This window comes from Hyla sarda, chromosome 2 (assembly GCF_029499605.1).
Source record: "Hyla sarda isolate aHylSar1 chromosome 2, aHylSar1.hap1, whole genome shotgun sequence".
Lineage (NCBI taxonomy): Eukaryota > Metazoa > Chordata > Amphibia > Anura > Hylidae > Hyla > Hyla sarda.
Genome location: NC_079190.1, coordinates 294740036 through 294756643, shown reverse-complemented (window position 1 = coordinate 294756643; position 16608 = coordinate 294740036). Strand labels below are relative to the sequence as shown.

The 16608-nt window shown below is 42.9% G+C and overlaps 1 protein-coding gene across 8 annotated transcripts in view; it reads right to left on the bottom strand.

The window, feature by feature from the left end:
• The window catches only part of KLHL12 (kelch like family member 12), a 140901-nt gene that overhangs the window by 31170 nt on the left and 93123 nt on the right, over positions 1 to 16608 (bottom strand). The window contains exons 1-5 of one of the 8 annotated variants that reach the window (XM_056557525.1): positions 15027 to 15179; positions 10470 to 10562; positions 10268 to 10380; positions 8945 to 9161; positions 4705 to 4910 (exon numbers count right to left, since the gene is read on the bottom strand). In XM_056557525.1, coding sequence (XP_056413500.1) covers positions 4705 to 4902 — 198 coding nt within the window. In that variant the 5' untranslated portion in view covers positions 4903 to 4910; positions 8945 to 9161; positions 10268 to 10380; positions 10470 to 10562; positions 15027 to 15179. Of the gene's footprint in view, positions 1 to 4704; positions 4931 to 8944; positions 9162 to 9251; positions 9498 to 10267; positions 10381 to 10469; positions 10563 to 14864; positions 14984 to 15026; positions 15180 to 16608 lie in introns of those variants that run through there. The other 7 variants (XM_056557522.1, XM_056557528.1, XM_056557523.1 and 4 more) reach the window with 7 other exon arrangements.

Sequence of the window (16608 nt, the reverse complement as noted above, 5' to 3'; positions counted from 1 at the left end):
CTTGGCGTCTGGGCATGCTGGGAGTTGTAGTTTTGCAACATCTGGAGGTCCACAGTTTGGAGACCACTGTGCCCTTCCAGATGTTGCAAAACTACACATCCTCAGCATGCCCTTACTGTCCAGGCATGCTGGGAGTTGTAGTTCTGTAACATCTGGCCCTTCAGATGTTGCAGAACTACAACTCCCAGCATGCCTGGACAGTTTGGGCATACTGGGAGTTGTAGTTTTGCAACATCTGGAAGGGCACAGATTGGGAACCACTGTATTAGTGGTCTACAAACTGTAGTCCTCCAGATCTTGCAAAACTACAACTCCAAGCATGCTGGGAGTTGTAGTTCGGCAACATCTGGCTCTAAAGATGTTGCCGTACTACTTCCAGCATGCCTGAGAATGCTGGGAGTTGTAGTTTTGCAACAACAGGAGGCACACTGATTGGGAAACATTGTCTGTTTCCTAACTCAGTGTTTCCCAACCCGTGTGCCTCCAGCTGTTGCAAAACTATAACTACCAGCATGCACTGATAGACTGTGCATGCTGGGAGTTGTAGTTTTGCAACAGCTAGAGGTTCCCCCCCTGTGAATGTACAGGGTACATTCACATGGGCAGGGGCTTACAGTGAGTATCAGGCTGCAAGTTTGCAATGCAGCAAATTTTGCGCGGCAGCTCAAACTCGCAGCGGGAAACTTGCTGTAACCCCCCCTGCCCGTGTGACTGTACCCTAAAAACACTACACTACACTAACACAAAATAAAATAAAAAAAAGTAAAAAACACTACATATACACATACCCCTACACAGCCCCCCTCCCCAATAAAAATGAAAAACGTCTGGTACGCCACTGTTTTCAAAATGGAGCCTCCAGCTGTTGCAAAACAACAACTCCCAGTATTGCCGGACAGCTGTTGACTTTCCAAGCATGCTGGGAGTTTTGCAACAGCTGGAGGCACCCTGTTTGGGAATCACTGGCGTAGAATACCCCTATGCAAATCCCTAATTCAGGCCTCAAATGCGCATGGCGCTCTCTCACTTCGGAGCCCTGTCGTATTTCAAGGCAACAGTTTAGGGTCACATATGGGGTATCGCCGTACTCGAGAGAAATTGCCTAACAAATTTTGGGGGGCTTTTTCTCCTTTCACCCCTTATGAAAAGGTGAAGTTGGGGTCTACACCAGCATGTTAGTGTATAAAAATAAATGTTTTACACTAACATGCTGGTGTTGCCCCATACTTTTCATTTTGACAAGAGGTAAAAGGGAAAAAATTTGTAATGCAATTTCTCCCGACTACGGAGATACCCCATATGTGTGCGCAAAGTGCTCTGGGGGCGCACAACAAGGCCCAGAAGGGAGAGTGCGCCATGTACATTTGAGGTGATTTTCACAGAGGTGGCTGATTGTTACAGCGGTTTTGACAAACGCAAAAAAAAAAAACAACAACATGTGACCCCATTTCGGAAACTAGACCCCTCACGGAATGTAATGAGGGGTGCAGTGAGAATTTACACCCCACTGGTGTCTGACAGATCTTTGGAACAGTGGGCTGTGCAAATTAAAAATTTTGTACAGCCCACTGTTCCAAAGATCTGACAGACACCAGTGGGGGGTAAATGCTCACTGTACCCCTTGTTACGTTCCTCAAGGGGTCTAGTTTCCAAAATGGTATGCCATGTGGGTATTTTTTGCTGTCCTGGCAACATAGGGGCTTCCTAAATGCGACATGCCCCCGAACAAAATTTGCTCTCAAAAAGCCAAATATGACTCCTTCTCTTCTGAGCATTGTAGTTCGCCCATAGTGCACTTCAGGTCAACTTATGGGATACCTCCATACTCAGAAGAGATGGGGTTACAAATTTTGGTTTTTTTTTCCTGCTATTAACCCTTGTATAAATGTGAAATTTGGGGGGGAAACACACATTTTAGTGAAATTTTTTTAAATTTTTTTACATATGCAAAAGTCGTGAAACACCTGTCGGGTATTAAGGCTCACTTTATTCCTTGTTACGTTCCTCAAGGGGTCTAGTTTCCAAAATGGTATGCCATGTGTTTTTGTTCCCTGTTCTGGCACCATAGGGGCTTCCTAAATGCAACATGCCCCCCAAAAACCATTTCAGAAAAACGTACTCTCCAAAATCCCCTTGTCGCTCCTTCGCTTCTGAGCCCTCTACTGCGCCCGCTGAACACTTTACATAGACATATGAGGTATGTCCTTACTCGAGACACATTGGGCTACAAATATAAATGTTCTCCTTTTACACCTTGTAAAAATTCAAAAATTGGGTCTACAAGAACATGCGAGTGTAAAAAATGAAGATTGTGAATTTTCTCCTTCACTTTGCTGCTATTCCTGTGAAACACCTAAAGGGTTAAAATGCTGACTGAATGTCATTTTGAATACTTTGGGGGCTGCAGTTTTTATAATGGGGTCATTTGTGGGGTATTTCTAATATGAAGACCATTCAAATCCACTTCAAATCTGAACTGGTCCCTGAAAAATTGTGATTTTGGAAATTTTGTGAAAAATTGGAAAATTGCTGCTGAACTTTGAAGCCCTCTGGTGTCTTCCAAAAGTAAAAACACGTAAATTTTATGATGCAAACATAAAGTAGACATATTGTATATGTGAATAAAAAAAAATGATTTGGAATATCCATTTTCCTTACAAGCAGAGAGCTTCAAAGTTAGAAAAATGCAAAATTTTCAATTTTTTCATAAAATTTTGGAATTTTTCACTAAGAAACGATGCAAGTATCGACAAAATTTTACCAATAACATAAAGTAGAATATGTCACGAAAAAACTATCCCGGAATCAGAATGATAGGTAAAAGCATCCCAGAGTTATTAATGTTTAAAATGACAGTGGTCAGATGTTCAAAAAACGCTCTGGTCCTAAGGTGTAAAATGGCCTGGTCCTTAAGGGGTTAAAGGACATTACATCAAAGTTGGATCAGTGTAGTGTGGTTTTCGTGTGGTTTTCCACTTTGATTTTGAGTGTGACTCCATATCCAGACCTCCATGGGTTGACAAATTTGATTTCCATTGATAATTTGTGTGTGATTTTGTTGTCAGCACATTCAACTATGTAAAGACGAAAGTATTTCATACCATTAGTTCATTCATTCAGATCTAGGATGTGTTATCTTACTGTTCCCTTTATTTTTTTGAGCAGTGTATTAGGATAACAGTCTTAGGGAGATGAAAACTTTTGTTCATACATTTGAAAAGTGGTTCTTTAAACTAAAAAAAAACTGTACTAAGCAAGTTTTACTTTGATTTTCAGCTAATGGCCATGTACCAATGATGTTACTATAAATGGGCTGTCTGGCATCCTCGGTCTCCAACCCCTTTCCTCTCTGATATCCCCATTCCCAGTCAGGCACAATGGGGGAGATTCATCAAAACTTGTGCAGAGGAAAAGATGACCAGTTGCCTATAGCAACCAATCAGATCGATTGTTTCATTTTTAAAAAAGGGATGTAAAAAATAAAAGCAGCAATATGATTGATTGCTGTGAGCAACTGGTTAACTTTTCCTCACCACAGGTCTGGATAAATCTCCCCCAATATTTCATAGTGCTGCATAGCCTATCACTGGCTGAGACCTTGTGGCTCAGCCAATCACTGCAGCAGTGTCCTCCTTAACCAGTGATAGTCACTTTTAAATTCTTGACCCCACTGCAACCACCTGTTTGTAGAAGGAGTCAGCGAAAACCAAGTGGTGAAAGACTGCATGTACGTATGTGGGACAGGATTTAAAGGGGTACTCCGCCCCTAGACATCTTAGCCCCTATCCAAAGGATAGGGAATAAGATGTCAAAACGCCAGGGTCCCGCTGCTGGGGAGCCCCGGGATCTCCGCTGCGGGACTCCGCTATCATTACTGCACAGAGCAAGTTCGCTCTGCGCGTAATGACGGGCAATACAGGGGCAGGAGCATAGTGACGTCATGGCTCCGCCCCTCGTGACGTCACGCTCTACCCCCTCAATACAAGTCTATGGGAGGGGGCGGGCCGTGATGTCATGAGGGGCAGAGCCATGACGTCACGCTGCTCCGTCCCCTGTATCGCCCGTCATTACGCACAAAGCGAACTCGCTCTGTGCAGCAATGATAGCAGGTGCCGCAGCGGAGATCCCGGGAGTCCCCAGCAGCGGGCCCCCGGCGATGTGACATCTTATCCCCTATCCTTTGGAAAAGGGATAAGATGTCTAGGGGCGGAGTACCCCTTTAAGAGCAGGTCCCTTCTCTCTGCATCCCTTTTACCATGAGGTTTGAAACTTGACAGGAGAAATAGCTGTGTAATAAATGACATTCACATGTTGCAGAAATGCTAATGATGTTTTGTGTGGATTTGCACACATAAAACCCACAGCAATTTACAGTACTATGCTGCAGAAATTTTCAACAAATCTGTGCATTTTGCGGGAGATTTATCAAAACATGTGCAGAGGAAAAGTTGCCCATAGCAACCAGATGGCTTCTTTCATTTTTAAAAGGGCCTCTGAAAAATGAAAGAAGCGAGCTGATTGGTTGCTATGGGTAACTTTTCCTCTGCACAGGTTTTGATAAATCTCCCCCTTTTGTGCTTTTGAATTTCACAAGAAAGAAAAAATCCACAAACCAACCCTATTCTTGTAGAGTTGCTACAGGAGTGCAAGGAGATTGCTAAAAAGAACCAACATCAAAGTTCTCAAACACAGTTTACAACTTACCTCATTAGTAAACATTGCGCAAAAATAATCACTGCAGGCAGCTAGGACTATACGATGAGCAGGAAAATCCTTCATATTTACGCGGAGTGTCACATCACATAATGTCTGGCTCTTGCGAAGAGAGTTCATAGTATTTAAGATTGACTTGGCATGAGAGTTTGTCATGATGTCTTTGGGCGCCATTGTGTCGACAGGCATTGTGGAATCTAAATATAAACACGGTTAACTGGACACAAAAATAAATAATTCTACCAAATAAAGAAATATTATACAATGTTGAAATGTTACAGGAATTAAATGGTTTTAAGCACATTTAGCAAAGTTAAGCTACAGTCAGGTCCATAAATATTGGGACCGACACAATTCTAAAATTATTGGCTCTATACACCACCACAATGGATTTGAAATTAAACAAACAAAATATGCTTTAACTCCAGACTGTCAGCTTTAATTTGAGGGTATTTACATCCAAAACAGGTGAACGGTGTAGGAATTACAACAGTCTGCATATGTGCCTCCCGCTTGCTAAGGGACCAAACGTAATGGGACAATTGGCTTCTCAGCTGTTCCACGGCCAGGTGTGTGTCATTCCCTCATTATCCCACTTACAATGAGCAGATAAAAGGTCCAGAGTTCATTTCATATGTGCTATTTGCATTTGGAATATGTTGCTGTCAACTCTCAAGAGGAGATCCAAAGAGCTGTGAAGCAAGCCATCATTAGGCTGAAAAAAAAAAAAAAAAACATAAGAGAGATAGCCAAAACAACTGTTTGGAACATTCTTAAAAAGAAGGAATGCACCGGTGAGCTCAGCAACACCAAAAGACCCTGAAAGACCAAGGAAAACAACTGTGGAGGATGACTGAAAAATTATTTCCCTGGTTAAGAAAACCCCCTTCACAACTGTTGGCCAGATCAAGAACACACTCCAGGAAGTAGGTGTATGTGTGTCAAAGTCAACAATCAAGAGAAGACTTCACCAGAGTGAATACAGGGGATTCACCACAAGATGGAAACCATTGGCGAGCCTCAAAAACAGGAAAGCCAGATTAGAGTTTGCCAAACGACATCTAAAAAAGCCTTTTCTGGAACAACATCCTATGGACAGATGAGACCAAGATCAACTTGTACAAGAGTGATGGGAAGGAAAGGAACTGCTCATGATCCTAAGCATACCACCTCATCAGTGAAGCATGGCGGTGGTAGTGTCATGGCATAGTGGGCATGTATGGCTGCCAATGGAACTGCTTCTCTTGTATTTATTGATGATCTGACTGCTGACAAAAGCAGCAGGATGAATTCTGAAGTGTTTCGGGCAATATTATCTGCTCATATTCAGCAAAATGCTTCAGAACTCATTGGACGGCGCTTCACAGTGCAGATGGACAATGACCCAAAGCATACTACAAAAGTAACCAAAGAGTTTTTTAAGGGAAATAAGTGGAATGTTATGCAATGACTTGCTGAAGAGAAAATGCCCCAAGAACAAGCAGGAACTGAAGACAGTTGCAGTAGAGGCCTGGCAGAGCATCACCAGGGATGAAACCCAGCAATGTCTGGTGATGTCTATGCATTCCAGACTTCAGGCTGTAATTGACTGCAAAGGATTTGCAAATAAGTATTAAAAATTTAAAGTTTGATTTATGATTACTATTCTGTCCCATTACTTTTGGTCCCTTAACAAGTGGGAGGTTCATATGCAAACTGTTGTAATTCCTATAACTGATTTGGATGTAAATACCCTCAAATTAAAGCTGACAATCTGCAGTTAAAGCACATCTTGTTCATTTCATTTCAAATACATTTTGGTGTTGTATAGAGCCAAAAATGTTAGAATTGTGTCGATGTCCCAATATTTATGGGCCTGACTGTACACCGATCAGCCATAACACTAAAACGACCTGCATGATATTGTGTATGTCTTTCTCATGCAACAAAAACATCTAAAACTCATCTAAACCAAGATTTCACAAAGCCCCTGAAGGTGTTCTGTGGTATCTGTCATCAAAAGTTATCATTAGATATAAGCTGTGGGGTGCAGCCTCTATGGATCAAACTTGTTTTTCCAGCACATTTCACAGATGCTTAGTTAAGAGGTATTCCGGAAAAAAAATGTCATTAACTGGCTCGAGAAAGTTAAACAGATTTGTAAATTACTTTTATAAAAAAAATCTTAAAGCGTACCTCTTAGGAAAAGTTTTTTTTTTAAATATATATTTTATAGTTAAATATACGGTATATAGATTAACTTTAATTGGATTCTATTAAAAAAAATGTTTCCTTTCATGAGTATTTTCATTTTGAAAGTGTGGCCACTAGGTGTCTCCCTAGGAGCCCCTGTCCGCCAACTTTTTCAGTCATTTCGGACCAAGGCCGGCCTGGCTTTTGAGTCCGAAATCGCATACTCAGCGCAGCTCCCCGCCTGTCAATGAGACAGGCGGGAGCGAGCGATGTGCGCGTATCCCTGCACGGCAAGGCAGCTCTGTCCTACAACATTCCTCCTCTCTGTATGGCACGTGTATAGCCAGAGAGGAGGAGACTCAGAGGCTGCCGTCCCTGCCCTGTAGGCAGCCTGTAAGCGTGCTCTTGAGAGGGAGTGCAGCATACAGGAAGAAGGGCGGAAGCCAGCCCTGGCAGGCATCAGATCACGTCACGCCTGCGGGCCACGCCCACTTCCTCCCCTCGTACACAGCTCCAAACTGAGCTACCGAAGATAGAGGAAAAAGGTATTTTTATAGGAGGTTTTAACTAGAAATAATCACAGGGATAGAGTCAGGGACAGATGGGGAGGGGGATTAGGGAAAGTTTAGCTGATGATAGGTACTCTTTAATCCTACCAGTACTTAGCTGCTGAAGTTGAGTTGTTATTTTCTGTCTGACAACAGTGCTTTCTGCTGACACCTCTGTCTGTCTAATGCACTGCCCAGAGCAGGAGAGGTTTGCTATGGGGATTTTCTACTACTCTGGACAGTTCCTGAGACAGTCAAGAGGTGTCAGCAGAGAGCACGATTGTCAGACAGAAAAGAACAACTCAACTTCAGCCGCTGATAAGTATTGGTAGGATTAAGATTTTTTTTTTTTTTTTTTTTTTTTTTTTTTTAAGTACGGTAATTTACAAATCTGTTTAACTTTCTGGAGCCAGTTGATGTGAAATTTTTTTTTTTTAACTGGAATAGCCCTTAAACCAGACTGAGATCTGGAGGAATTTGGAGAAGTCAACACCTTGAACGCTACTCAACCTATTTGTAAACAATTTTTGTATTGTGGCAAAAAGCATTACACACCTAAATGGAGGCAATGTCATTAGGGAATACAGTTGCCATATTGGGGTGTACTTGGTCTTCAACAATGCTTAGATCCAAGCCAAAATTAACATCTGCACGAACTCCAGGACCCACATTTTGTAAGGAAAACATTGTCCAGAGCATTAATTTGCATACAGTGCATCCTGTTGTCATTGCTTCCGTTGGTAAGCGACTCATTTACCTGGCCAATCACATGATGTAAAAGTAAACATAATTCATTGGACCAGGCCACCTACTTATATGGCTCCTTTTCCTGTGCTGCAAAAACAAGTCTGATTCATAGAACGGGTATACACAAGTTTAGGAAAGTAGTTTTAATATTATGCCTGATGCATATACCGTATTTTTCGCCGTATAAGACGCACTTATTCTTCCCCAAAACTGGGGGAAAAAAGTCGGTGCGTCTTATACGGCTAATACACCCCTATCGCGGCGGTCAATGCCGTCTTCAACGGCCGGGACCCGCGGCTAATACAGGACATCACCGATCGCGGTGATGCCCTGTATTAACCCTTCAGACGCGGCGATCAAAGCCGCGTCTGAAGGGAAAGTGACACTAACCCGGCTGTTCAGTCGGGCTGTTCGGGACCGCCGCGATTTCACCGTTGGCTGTCCGGGCATGCTGGGAGTTGTAGTTTTGCAACATCTGGAGGTCCGCAGGTTGAAGACCACTATTGGGTTCAAAATCTTTATTTCTTTAGATTTTGCACCTATAAATTGGGTGCGTCTTATACGCCGGTGCGTCCTATAGGGCGAAAAATACGGTAGGTTAAATTGATGGTATTACAAAGCCACGGCAAGCGCTTTGCGGGCTGGATCAGGACCTGCTGATTTGAGCAGTGGCAAGTGCACGTGCAGCCGCCATGATGCCTTTTTCCCCTCAGAATCTCCCAGCCCTGTGCTGAAATTCTCTACCACAGTTTCCTTCTCCTTACCACTTCATCCTCTGCTCTGTACTTCAGAGCAGTCTGTTGTCACATCAGTGTCTGTTTACGCTACTTCATAGCTGGCACCTCAATCTAGCAGCCGCATCTTCTGTTAGGGTGTGATATAGTGCTGCTACTAAGGCTAAAGCAGCTGATGTCAGCTCAGGGGGCTGGCCTGAATAGTGAAGCCAAGCCCTCAGGGGACAGGAGAGGAATGATGTGTCATCTTTGAAAGGGGAGGCTGGGGAACCAGAAGAAGAACCAGCCAAACTACACAAATTCCTTACATGTCAGCTAAATGAAGTAGATTACTTACTGTGTACAGCTGTGATGATGTTTTTTGGTTGAATTTAGCTCTGTTTTTCTATTGCAAAAACAAAAATGTAGCTAGCATCTATACCCAATACTCAGGTGCACGCTGCTGTGGCAAGTACAAAACATGTAAAAAAAGAAAATGGCAGCAGCACACTTGGTCAACAAAATGGAGGCTCTTAGCATACTGTTTTTTTCTATTGTTGGATTACCCATTTAATGACTTTACATTCTAACTGACCCCTATTTTAATGGCTTCTTCTGCAGTCTTGGTAGCACCTCTTCACACACTCTGTATTTTAATCAGCTCTTGGCCCTGACAGTAAACATTAAAAAAAAATAAAGGATAAAAAAATGGGGACAATCCGAATGGCACCTTCCTTATTCCCAGTTACCGCCTTCTTGTTCAATGACACAGCACGACACCACCCTAGCGTTAATCCCCGACTCCGCGGAGCCGGGGATTAACGCTAGGGTGGTGTCGCGCTGTGTCATTGAACAAGAAGGCGGTAACTGGGAATAAGGAAGGCAGGCGCCATTCGGATTGTCCCCATTTTTTATCTTTTATTTTATTTACCGGAACGAGAAGTCACGGGAATAGGACGCCGAGGCTGCCATCTTCTACCGACTCAGCGAGTCTACATGCATTCAAAGGTGTTGTACTCTTAGTACAACATAACACGGTAGGATGCATTTTATCAGCACACCTTACTACAACATCCCGCAGTACTTCACTAGGAGCGCACCTCTTTCTTTTATTTATCTGACAGGAAACATGTTGCACTTTTCATTTTCATATATGAAAAAAAAAAAATAAAAATTAAAGAAGAAACTAATAATAATAGTACTCAAAAGTTCCTGAAAGTGGGACTGCCTACTAGGAGATTTGCAACAACAAGAGCTAGCTGAAAACCAATTCTCCCTACCGGCTGAATTTGTCAGATGGACATTATGTTGAGAAAGTCCTCCTTCTCACCAACACCGTGAGGCAAACAAAGACAGATAATAAGAGTTCCTTACCTGAGTAGCCTATTTAATAGAAAGGATCTTCAAGGCATGGAAATGCAGTACAGAAATGTTGGTAGCGCATGTTATCAGACAAGAGGCTTCATTGTCCACCTTGAAATGTTGTCCTATGAATAAAACACATTGTAGTAAAGAATCGGTAAGCCGTTCTTTCAGCAGACAGTTTACTTTTCACTATCATTTCCATTGCACTTACAGCTATTCATTTCAAATATTTGTACAATGCAGGTCTATGGCAACAGGATCCTACAGCAGATGCATCCTGTTTGACATTTTTCTTTCAAGAAACCTGAAATGTAAAACATATGGTTCAGGTAACATTTCAGGACAAGCTGTTTTGTGTGTGTGTACATGAGGGGCAGTATTATTTCTGGCCATTCTATAACTTGCATATGGCATTTTTGCTCTGCAGGCTTAATCTGTAATTTTCAGTTGTCCCTGAGGTAGTGGATGGAGTCTAATGTCTATGATTATAGAGCAACTCAACCATAAAGACTGAGTATTAATGTCCAATTTTTATCCCTCGCTCCACGATATTAAAACTTACGTTTTAATGCAAGATTGTAAATTATAATTGAGAGCAAAAAAATGGGTGAAAGTTAAAGGACATTTCCAGTATTGAAAAACGTATCCCCTATCCCCTTGTGACGTCACAGCACGCCCCCGTAATGCAAGTCTATGGGAAGGGGCGTGACGGCTGCCACGCCCCCTACAATAGACTTGTATTGGAGGGGCGGGCCGTGACATCACGAGGAGGCGGAGCCAGACATCTCGAGGGGGCGGAGCCATGACATCACGAGAGGCAGAGCCATGACATCACGAGGGGGCTGAGGCATGACATCACAAGGGGCGGAGCCATGACATCACAAGGGGGTAGAGTCATGACATCACGAGGGGGCGGAGTCGTGACATCATGATGTTCCAGTCCGTTTCACCCGTCATTACGCACAGAGCGAGTTTGCTCTGTGCAGTAATGATAACGGGGTGCTGCAGCCGAGATCACAGGGGTGTCCTGGGGCGGAGTACCCCTTTAAGGGGTTAAACAAGCTGTTAGTTACAGTGGTTACCGAATGTCACTGTAACTTTGACAGTAACTTAGGCTTAAAACTCCTTTAACCTCTCAAGGACGCAGGACATCCAAGTATGTCCTGCGCTTGTTCCAGCCCTAAGAACCACGCTCAGCAGCTTACAGCGCTTTATCGCAACTGGGATGCACAGCTAATGCCAGAAATCACCAATTGGGCCAATGTCCTGCATTAAACTTTTAGACACCGCAATCAAAGTTGATTGAGACGTCTAAATGCGCAAGCTGATCTGGACCACAGCAGCAACACAATCCCAGGGTCCCAATTAGCAGAGAGGATGGTAGGAGGGCCCTTACCTGCCTACTCTCCGTTTAGGACTCCAATGCTGCAGGGAGCCATGGCAGCCTGGAGTGCCGATAACTCTGCACAGCATTGAACAGTGTATGCAATCAGAGAATTTTTCCCATTTTTCAAATAAAATGTGTGTAAATGTATGAATTTTTAAATAGTAGGGCTGCACGATATATCTCAATCGAATCCAGATTTTTTTCACAATGCGATATTACGATTTCACTCTATGAAAAAATATGCGATTATGTGGCGCCGCATGCTGAAGGTTCCAGGACACGCCGCACGGAAGCAGACAAGCAGATTAAACACCGGAGCAGAGCCGGTAACCGGGCTCCAGCAGGCTCAGCTTAGACTGGCATGGCCCGATTCTTATTGTCTCTCCTCCCAGCAGTGCTCAGCGCTGGAAGGAGGTGCCTTAACCACACCATGGTTGGCCGCAGTTTATATATGGTGCAGCCGTGGAGCGGGGGTCTATGGCTAATGCCGGACATACCAATCCGGCTTTAACCCTTTAGATGCCGCAATCAACGTTGATTGCAGTGTTTAAAATGCGGAAAACAGGTGTCGGTAGCTCAGTGGAGCTGATCGGGACACCCGTGGCAAAACCCCCAGGGTCCCGATCAGCTGAGAGGACGGGTGGAGGTTCCCTTCCTGCCTTATCCGATCGGCGCTCCAATAATGCAGGTCTCAGCAGCCTGTAGTAATGGAGCGCCCATAAGACTATAGGCTCCTATGGCACAGCATTGATCAGTGTCTAGAAGCAAAACAATTACATTTGTGTTTCTTCAGCTGTTGCAAAACTACAACTCCCAGCATGCCCGTACAGCTTTTGGCTCTCTGGGCATGCTGGGAGTTGTAGTTTTGCAACAACTGGAGACACACTGTGTGAAAACCCTGCCCCATGGGGACTAAAAAAAAAACTGTAGAAATTTTTTTTTTTAATTAAAAAGGCAATAAATGTGAATAAGCCCCCTCCCCTAAATAAGTTTCAATCCCGCCCCCCCCCATTTTTTAAATGAAACAAAAATAAACCTAAACATACGTGGTATCGCCACGTGCATAAATGTCCAAACTATTAAAATATAACATTAATGAAAGCACACGGTCAATGGCGTAAACGTAAATAAAAAATTAAAGTCCAGAATTGCAGATTTTTGGTCACTTGATATAGCAGGAAAAAATATAAAGTGATCAAAAAGTCCCACCAAAACAGAAATGGTGCCAATAAAAATATACAGATGACGGCGCAAAAAATAAGCCCCATTACAGCCCCGTATATGGAAAAATAAGAACGCTTTAGGGGACATTCTAAAGGAATACTCCAGTGCAGTAGCTCATAGAGCTACATGGAGTTGGGTGCATTGCCCACCACTTCTTGTGGGGTCTACACACCGCCTTCCTACAGGACTGCCGGGGCACCGTGCAGGAGATCGCGGGGGGTCCCAGCGGTCAGACTCCCTGAGATCTAAAACATATTCCCTTTCCTTTAGTTGAGGATAAGGTTTACTGCACTGGAGTACTCCAACCCCCCATTTTATGTTGGTTATAGGAAATGTGTAGATTGGACATGAAATAGGAGGCATTTTACCATTTGTTTATTATATTGAAATCGCATATCGAAATCGCAATATTTACCTCCACAATCGCAAATTTTCCCCAAATCGTGCAGCCCTATTAAATAATGTAAACCGCGTGGTCAATGGCATAAATGTACAAATACCTAAGTCTAGAAAAATGTATTTTTGGTTACTTCATATTAGGGATCGATTGATTATCGGTTTGGCGGATATTATCGGCTGATATTTGCGATTTTGGACATTATCGGTATCGGCAATTACCTTGCCGATATGCCGATAATGCCCCGCCCAGAGACCACCGCCACCGCCGTTGCCCCCCCCATCCCCGGTTTTATAATTACCTGTTCCTGGGGTCCATGCTACTTCTGGTTCCTGCGCCGTCCTGCGGAACCAGAAGTAGCGCGGATCCCGGGAACAGGTAATTATAAAACCGGGGATGGGGGAGGCAATGGGGCAGCGGTTGTGGTTGGACTAGGGAGGACCCCAGGACAGGCAGGGGTTGAGAAGCTGGCAGCGGAAGGTGGTCTCTGGCCCAGCAAAAGCCGCTGCAGTTCATTGATTTAAAGCGCCTGCTTTAAATCATTGATCTGAAGCGGCTTCTGCGGGGCCCGGTCGGTAGGGGGTGGGGGAAATAGCCGATAACTCATACCGGAATATCGGTATAAGTTATCGGCCTGAAAGGTCACAGATTATCGGTATCGGCCCTAAAAAAACAAAAAAAATAAAAAATCAATATCGGTCGATCCCTACTTTATATACTATAAAAAAAATAAAAAGCGATCAAAAAGTCCCTGCACAACAAAATGGTACTGATAAAAACCACAGATCATGGAACCCAAAATTTGCCCTCAAACAGCCCCGTACAATTTTAAGCATACAAATTTTTGTACAGTTTTTTTTTTTTTTTTTTTTTTTTTTTTTACAAGTTGTAAAATAAAACAAAATCTATATAAATTGGGTATCGCCGTAATCGTGTGGACCTACAGAATAAAAGCTAACATGTGATTTTTACCAAAAAGTGCACTTTATGGAAACAGAAGCCGCCAAACGTGCAAATTAAATTTTTTCAGTTTTGCCCTACGTTTGTTATTACCTTCCATTGCATCGTTTTTCATAAATATTCAATATTATAGATCTGAAACTGAACATCCTTTGAACACCGCTACACCAACTTACCACCTTCTGTAACAGCGCCTCTTGCATGGTGGCCCTAGAGCGGTGGTCTTCAACCTGCGGACCTCCAGATGTTGCAAAACTACAACTCCCAGCATGCCCGGACAGCCAACGGCTGTCCGGGCATGCTGGGAGTTGTAGTTTTGCAACATCTGGAGGTCTGCAGTTTGGAGACCACTGCAGAGTGATGCTGCACATACGCAAGATTCCCACGCCCGCTTGTGCCACACCAATGCAGCGAAGAATATGAAGAGGCGTTGGCAGACAGGCCTAGGTTACACCCCACAGTGCACCAAGGATGTTCCTTTGCATATCTATAACAAAGATTTACAAAAAATGGTGTAACAGAGGATAACAACAAAAGGCAGCATTGTGATAAGCACCACAAGTGCTATTAACCAACACAGGCAGGTTAGTATAAGGTAAAATGACAGTTTCCCTTTAATTTTGTTATTACTGCCTCACTTATTCCACTTTATCTGCTCTTCTACTGGGATACTTGCAGTCATAGAAAGTATAGCAAGCTGTCACAAGAGGTAAAGGCTGGCTATAGGTGTGCAGTCTCTATGATAGCACCACATAATACGTGTCACCAATAAGATACATCACTAGCGCCACCAGCTGTACCTTGTAACAGCAACGAGAAACACCCGTCTGCCGGTTCTCAAGGCATAACCGAGCCGTCACTTCTTGCCGTTTTCCTCTCTAACTGTTTTGACCGGCGGTGAATGATGACATATTTGCGCTTCCTGGGAAATCTCCCGATAGAGCGATTATGGCGGGTACAGGAAGTGTCCGCAGAAACCCTCCCTGCCCGCCATCTTATCGGAGACAATTTTTACTGCGGTATAACGAGCGTACTACACAAATATGGACATTTTTAGGCACACAGCTCCATCATGTGACATGAGGGAAGGGCTTTAATTAACAACCCGATTAATTCAAAAAAAATTTAAACTTCAGAGAGCACTAGAGTAGAACTGTGTGATGTCTCTTGTTTATTGACGTGCAAACTGAGAGGGACAGAGGGGGGGACATTTACCATAATGTTTGGATGTGGTTTTTTTTTTCCCATAATATTACCATAATGATTGGATGTGATTGGTGCAGCATTTAATTTTTTTGCGTCAAAAGTGTGTGCCCTTTTAAAATAGAGAAATGCGTAAGGTGTTCTACATGAGTCGTTTTTTTGGGAGTGGTTTGTTTAATGGTCATGAATTTACTTTGTGTTCCTTTTTAAACCCTTAATGACGCAGGGTATTTTCCGTTTTTGCATTTTCATTTTTTCCTCATCACCTTCTAAAAATCATAACGCTTTCAATTTTGCACCTATAAATCCATATTATGGCTTATTTTTTTGTGCCACCAATTCTACTTGGCTGTGACATTAGTCATTTTACCCAAAAATCCACGGTGAAACGAAAAAAAAAATCATTGTGCGACAAAATCGAAGAAAAACGCAATTTTTTAAATTTTGGGGGCTTTCGTTTCTACGCAGTGCATATTTCTGTAAAAATGACACCTTATCATTATTCTGTAGGTCCATACGGTTAAAATGATCTCCTACTTATACAGGTTTAATTTTGTCGTACTTCTGGAAAAAATCATAACTACATGCAGGAAAATTTATATGTTTAAAAATGTCCTCTTCTGACCCCTATAACTTTTTTATTTTTCCACGTACAGGGCGGTATGAGGGCTAATTTTTTGCGCCGTGATCTGAAGTTTTGATCTGTAGCATTTTTGTTTTGATAGGACTTTTTGATCACTTTTTATTCATTTTTTTAATGTTATAAAAAGTAACAAAAAATACGCTTTTATGGACTTTGGAATTTTTTTTTACATGTACACCATTGACCGTGCAGTTTGATTAATGATATATTTTTATAGTTCGGACATTTACACACGTAGCGATACCACATATGTTTATTTTTATTTACACTTTTATTTTTTGAATGGGATAAGGGGGGTGATTCAAACTTTTATTAGGGAAGGGGTTAAATGATCTTTATTAACACTTTTTTTTTTACTTTTTTTTTTTGCAGTGTTATAGGTCCCATAGGGGGCTATAACACTGCACACACTGATCTTTTACATTGATCACTGGCATGTATTAACACCCCTGTGATCAGTGTTATCGGCGCTTGACTGCTCCTGCCTGGATCTCAGGCACGGAGCAGTCATTCGCCGATTGGACACCGAGGAGGCA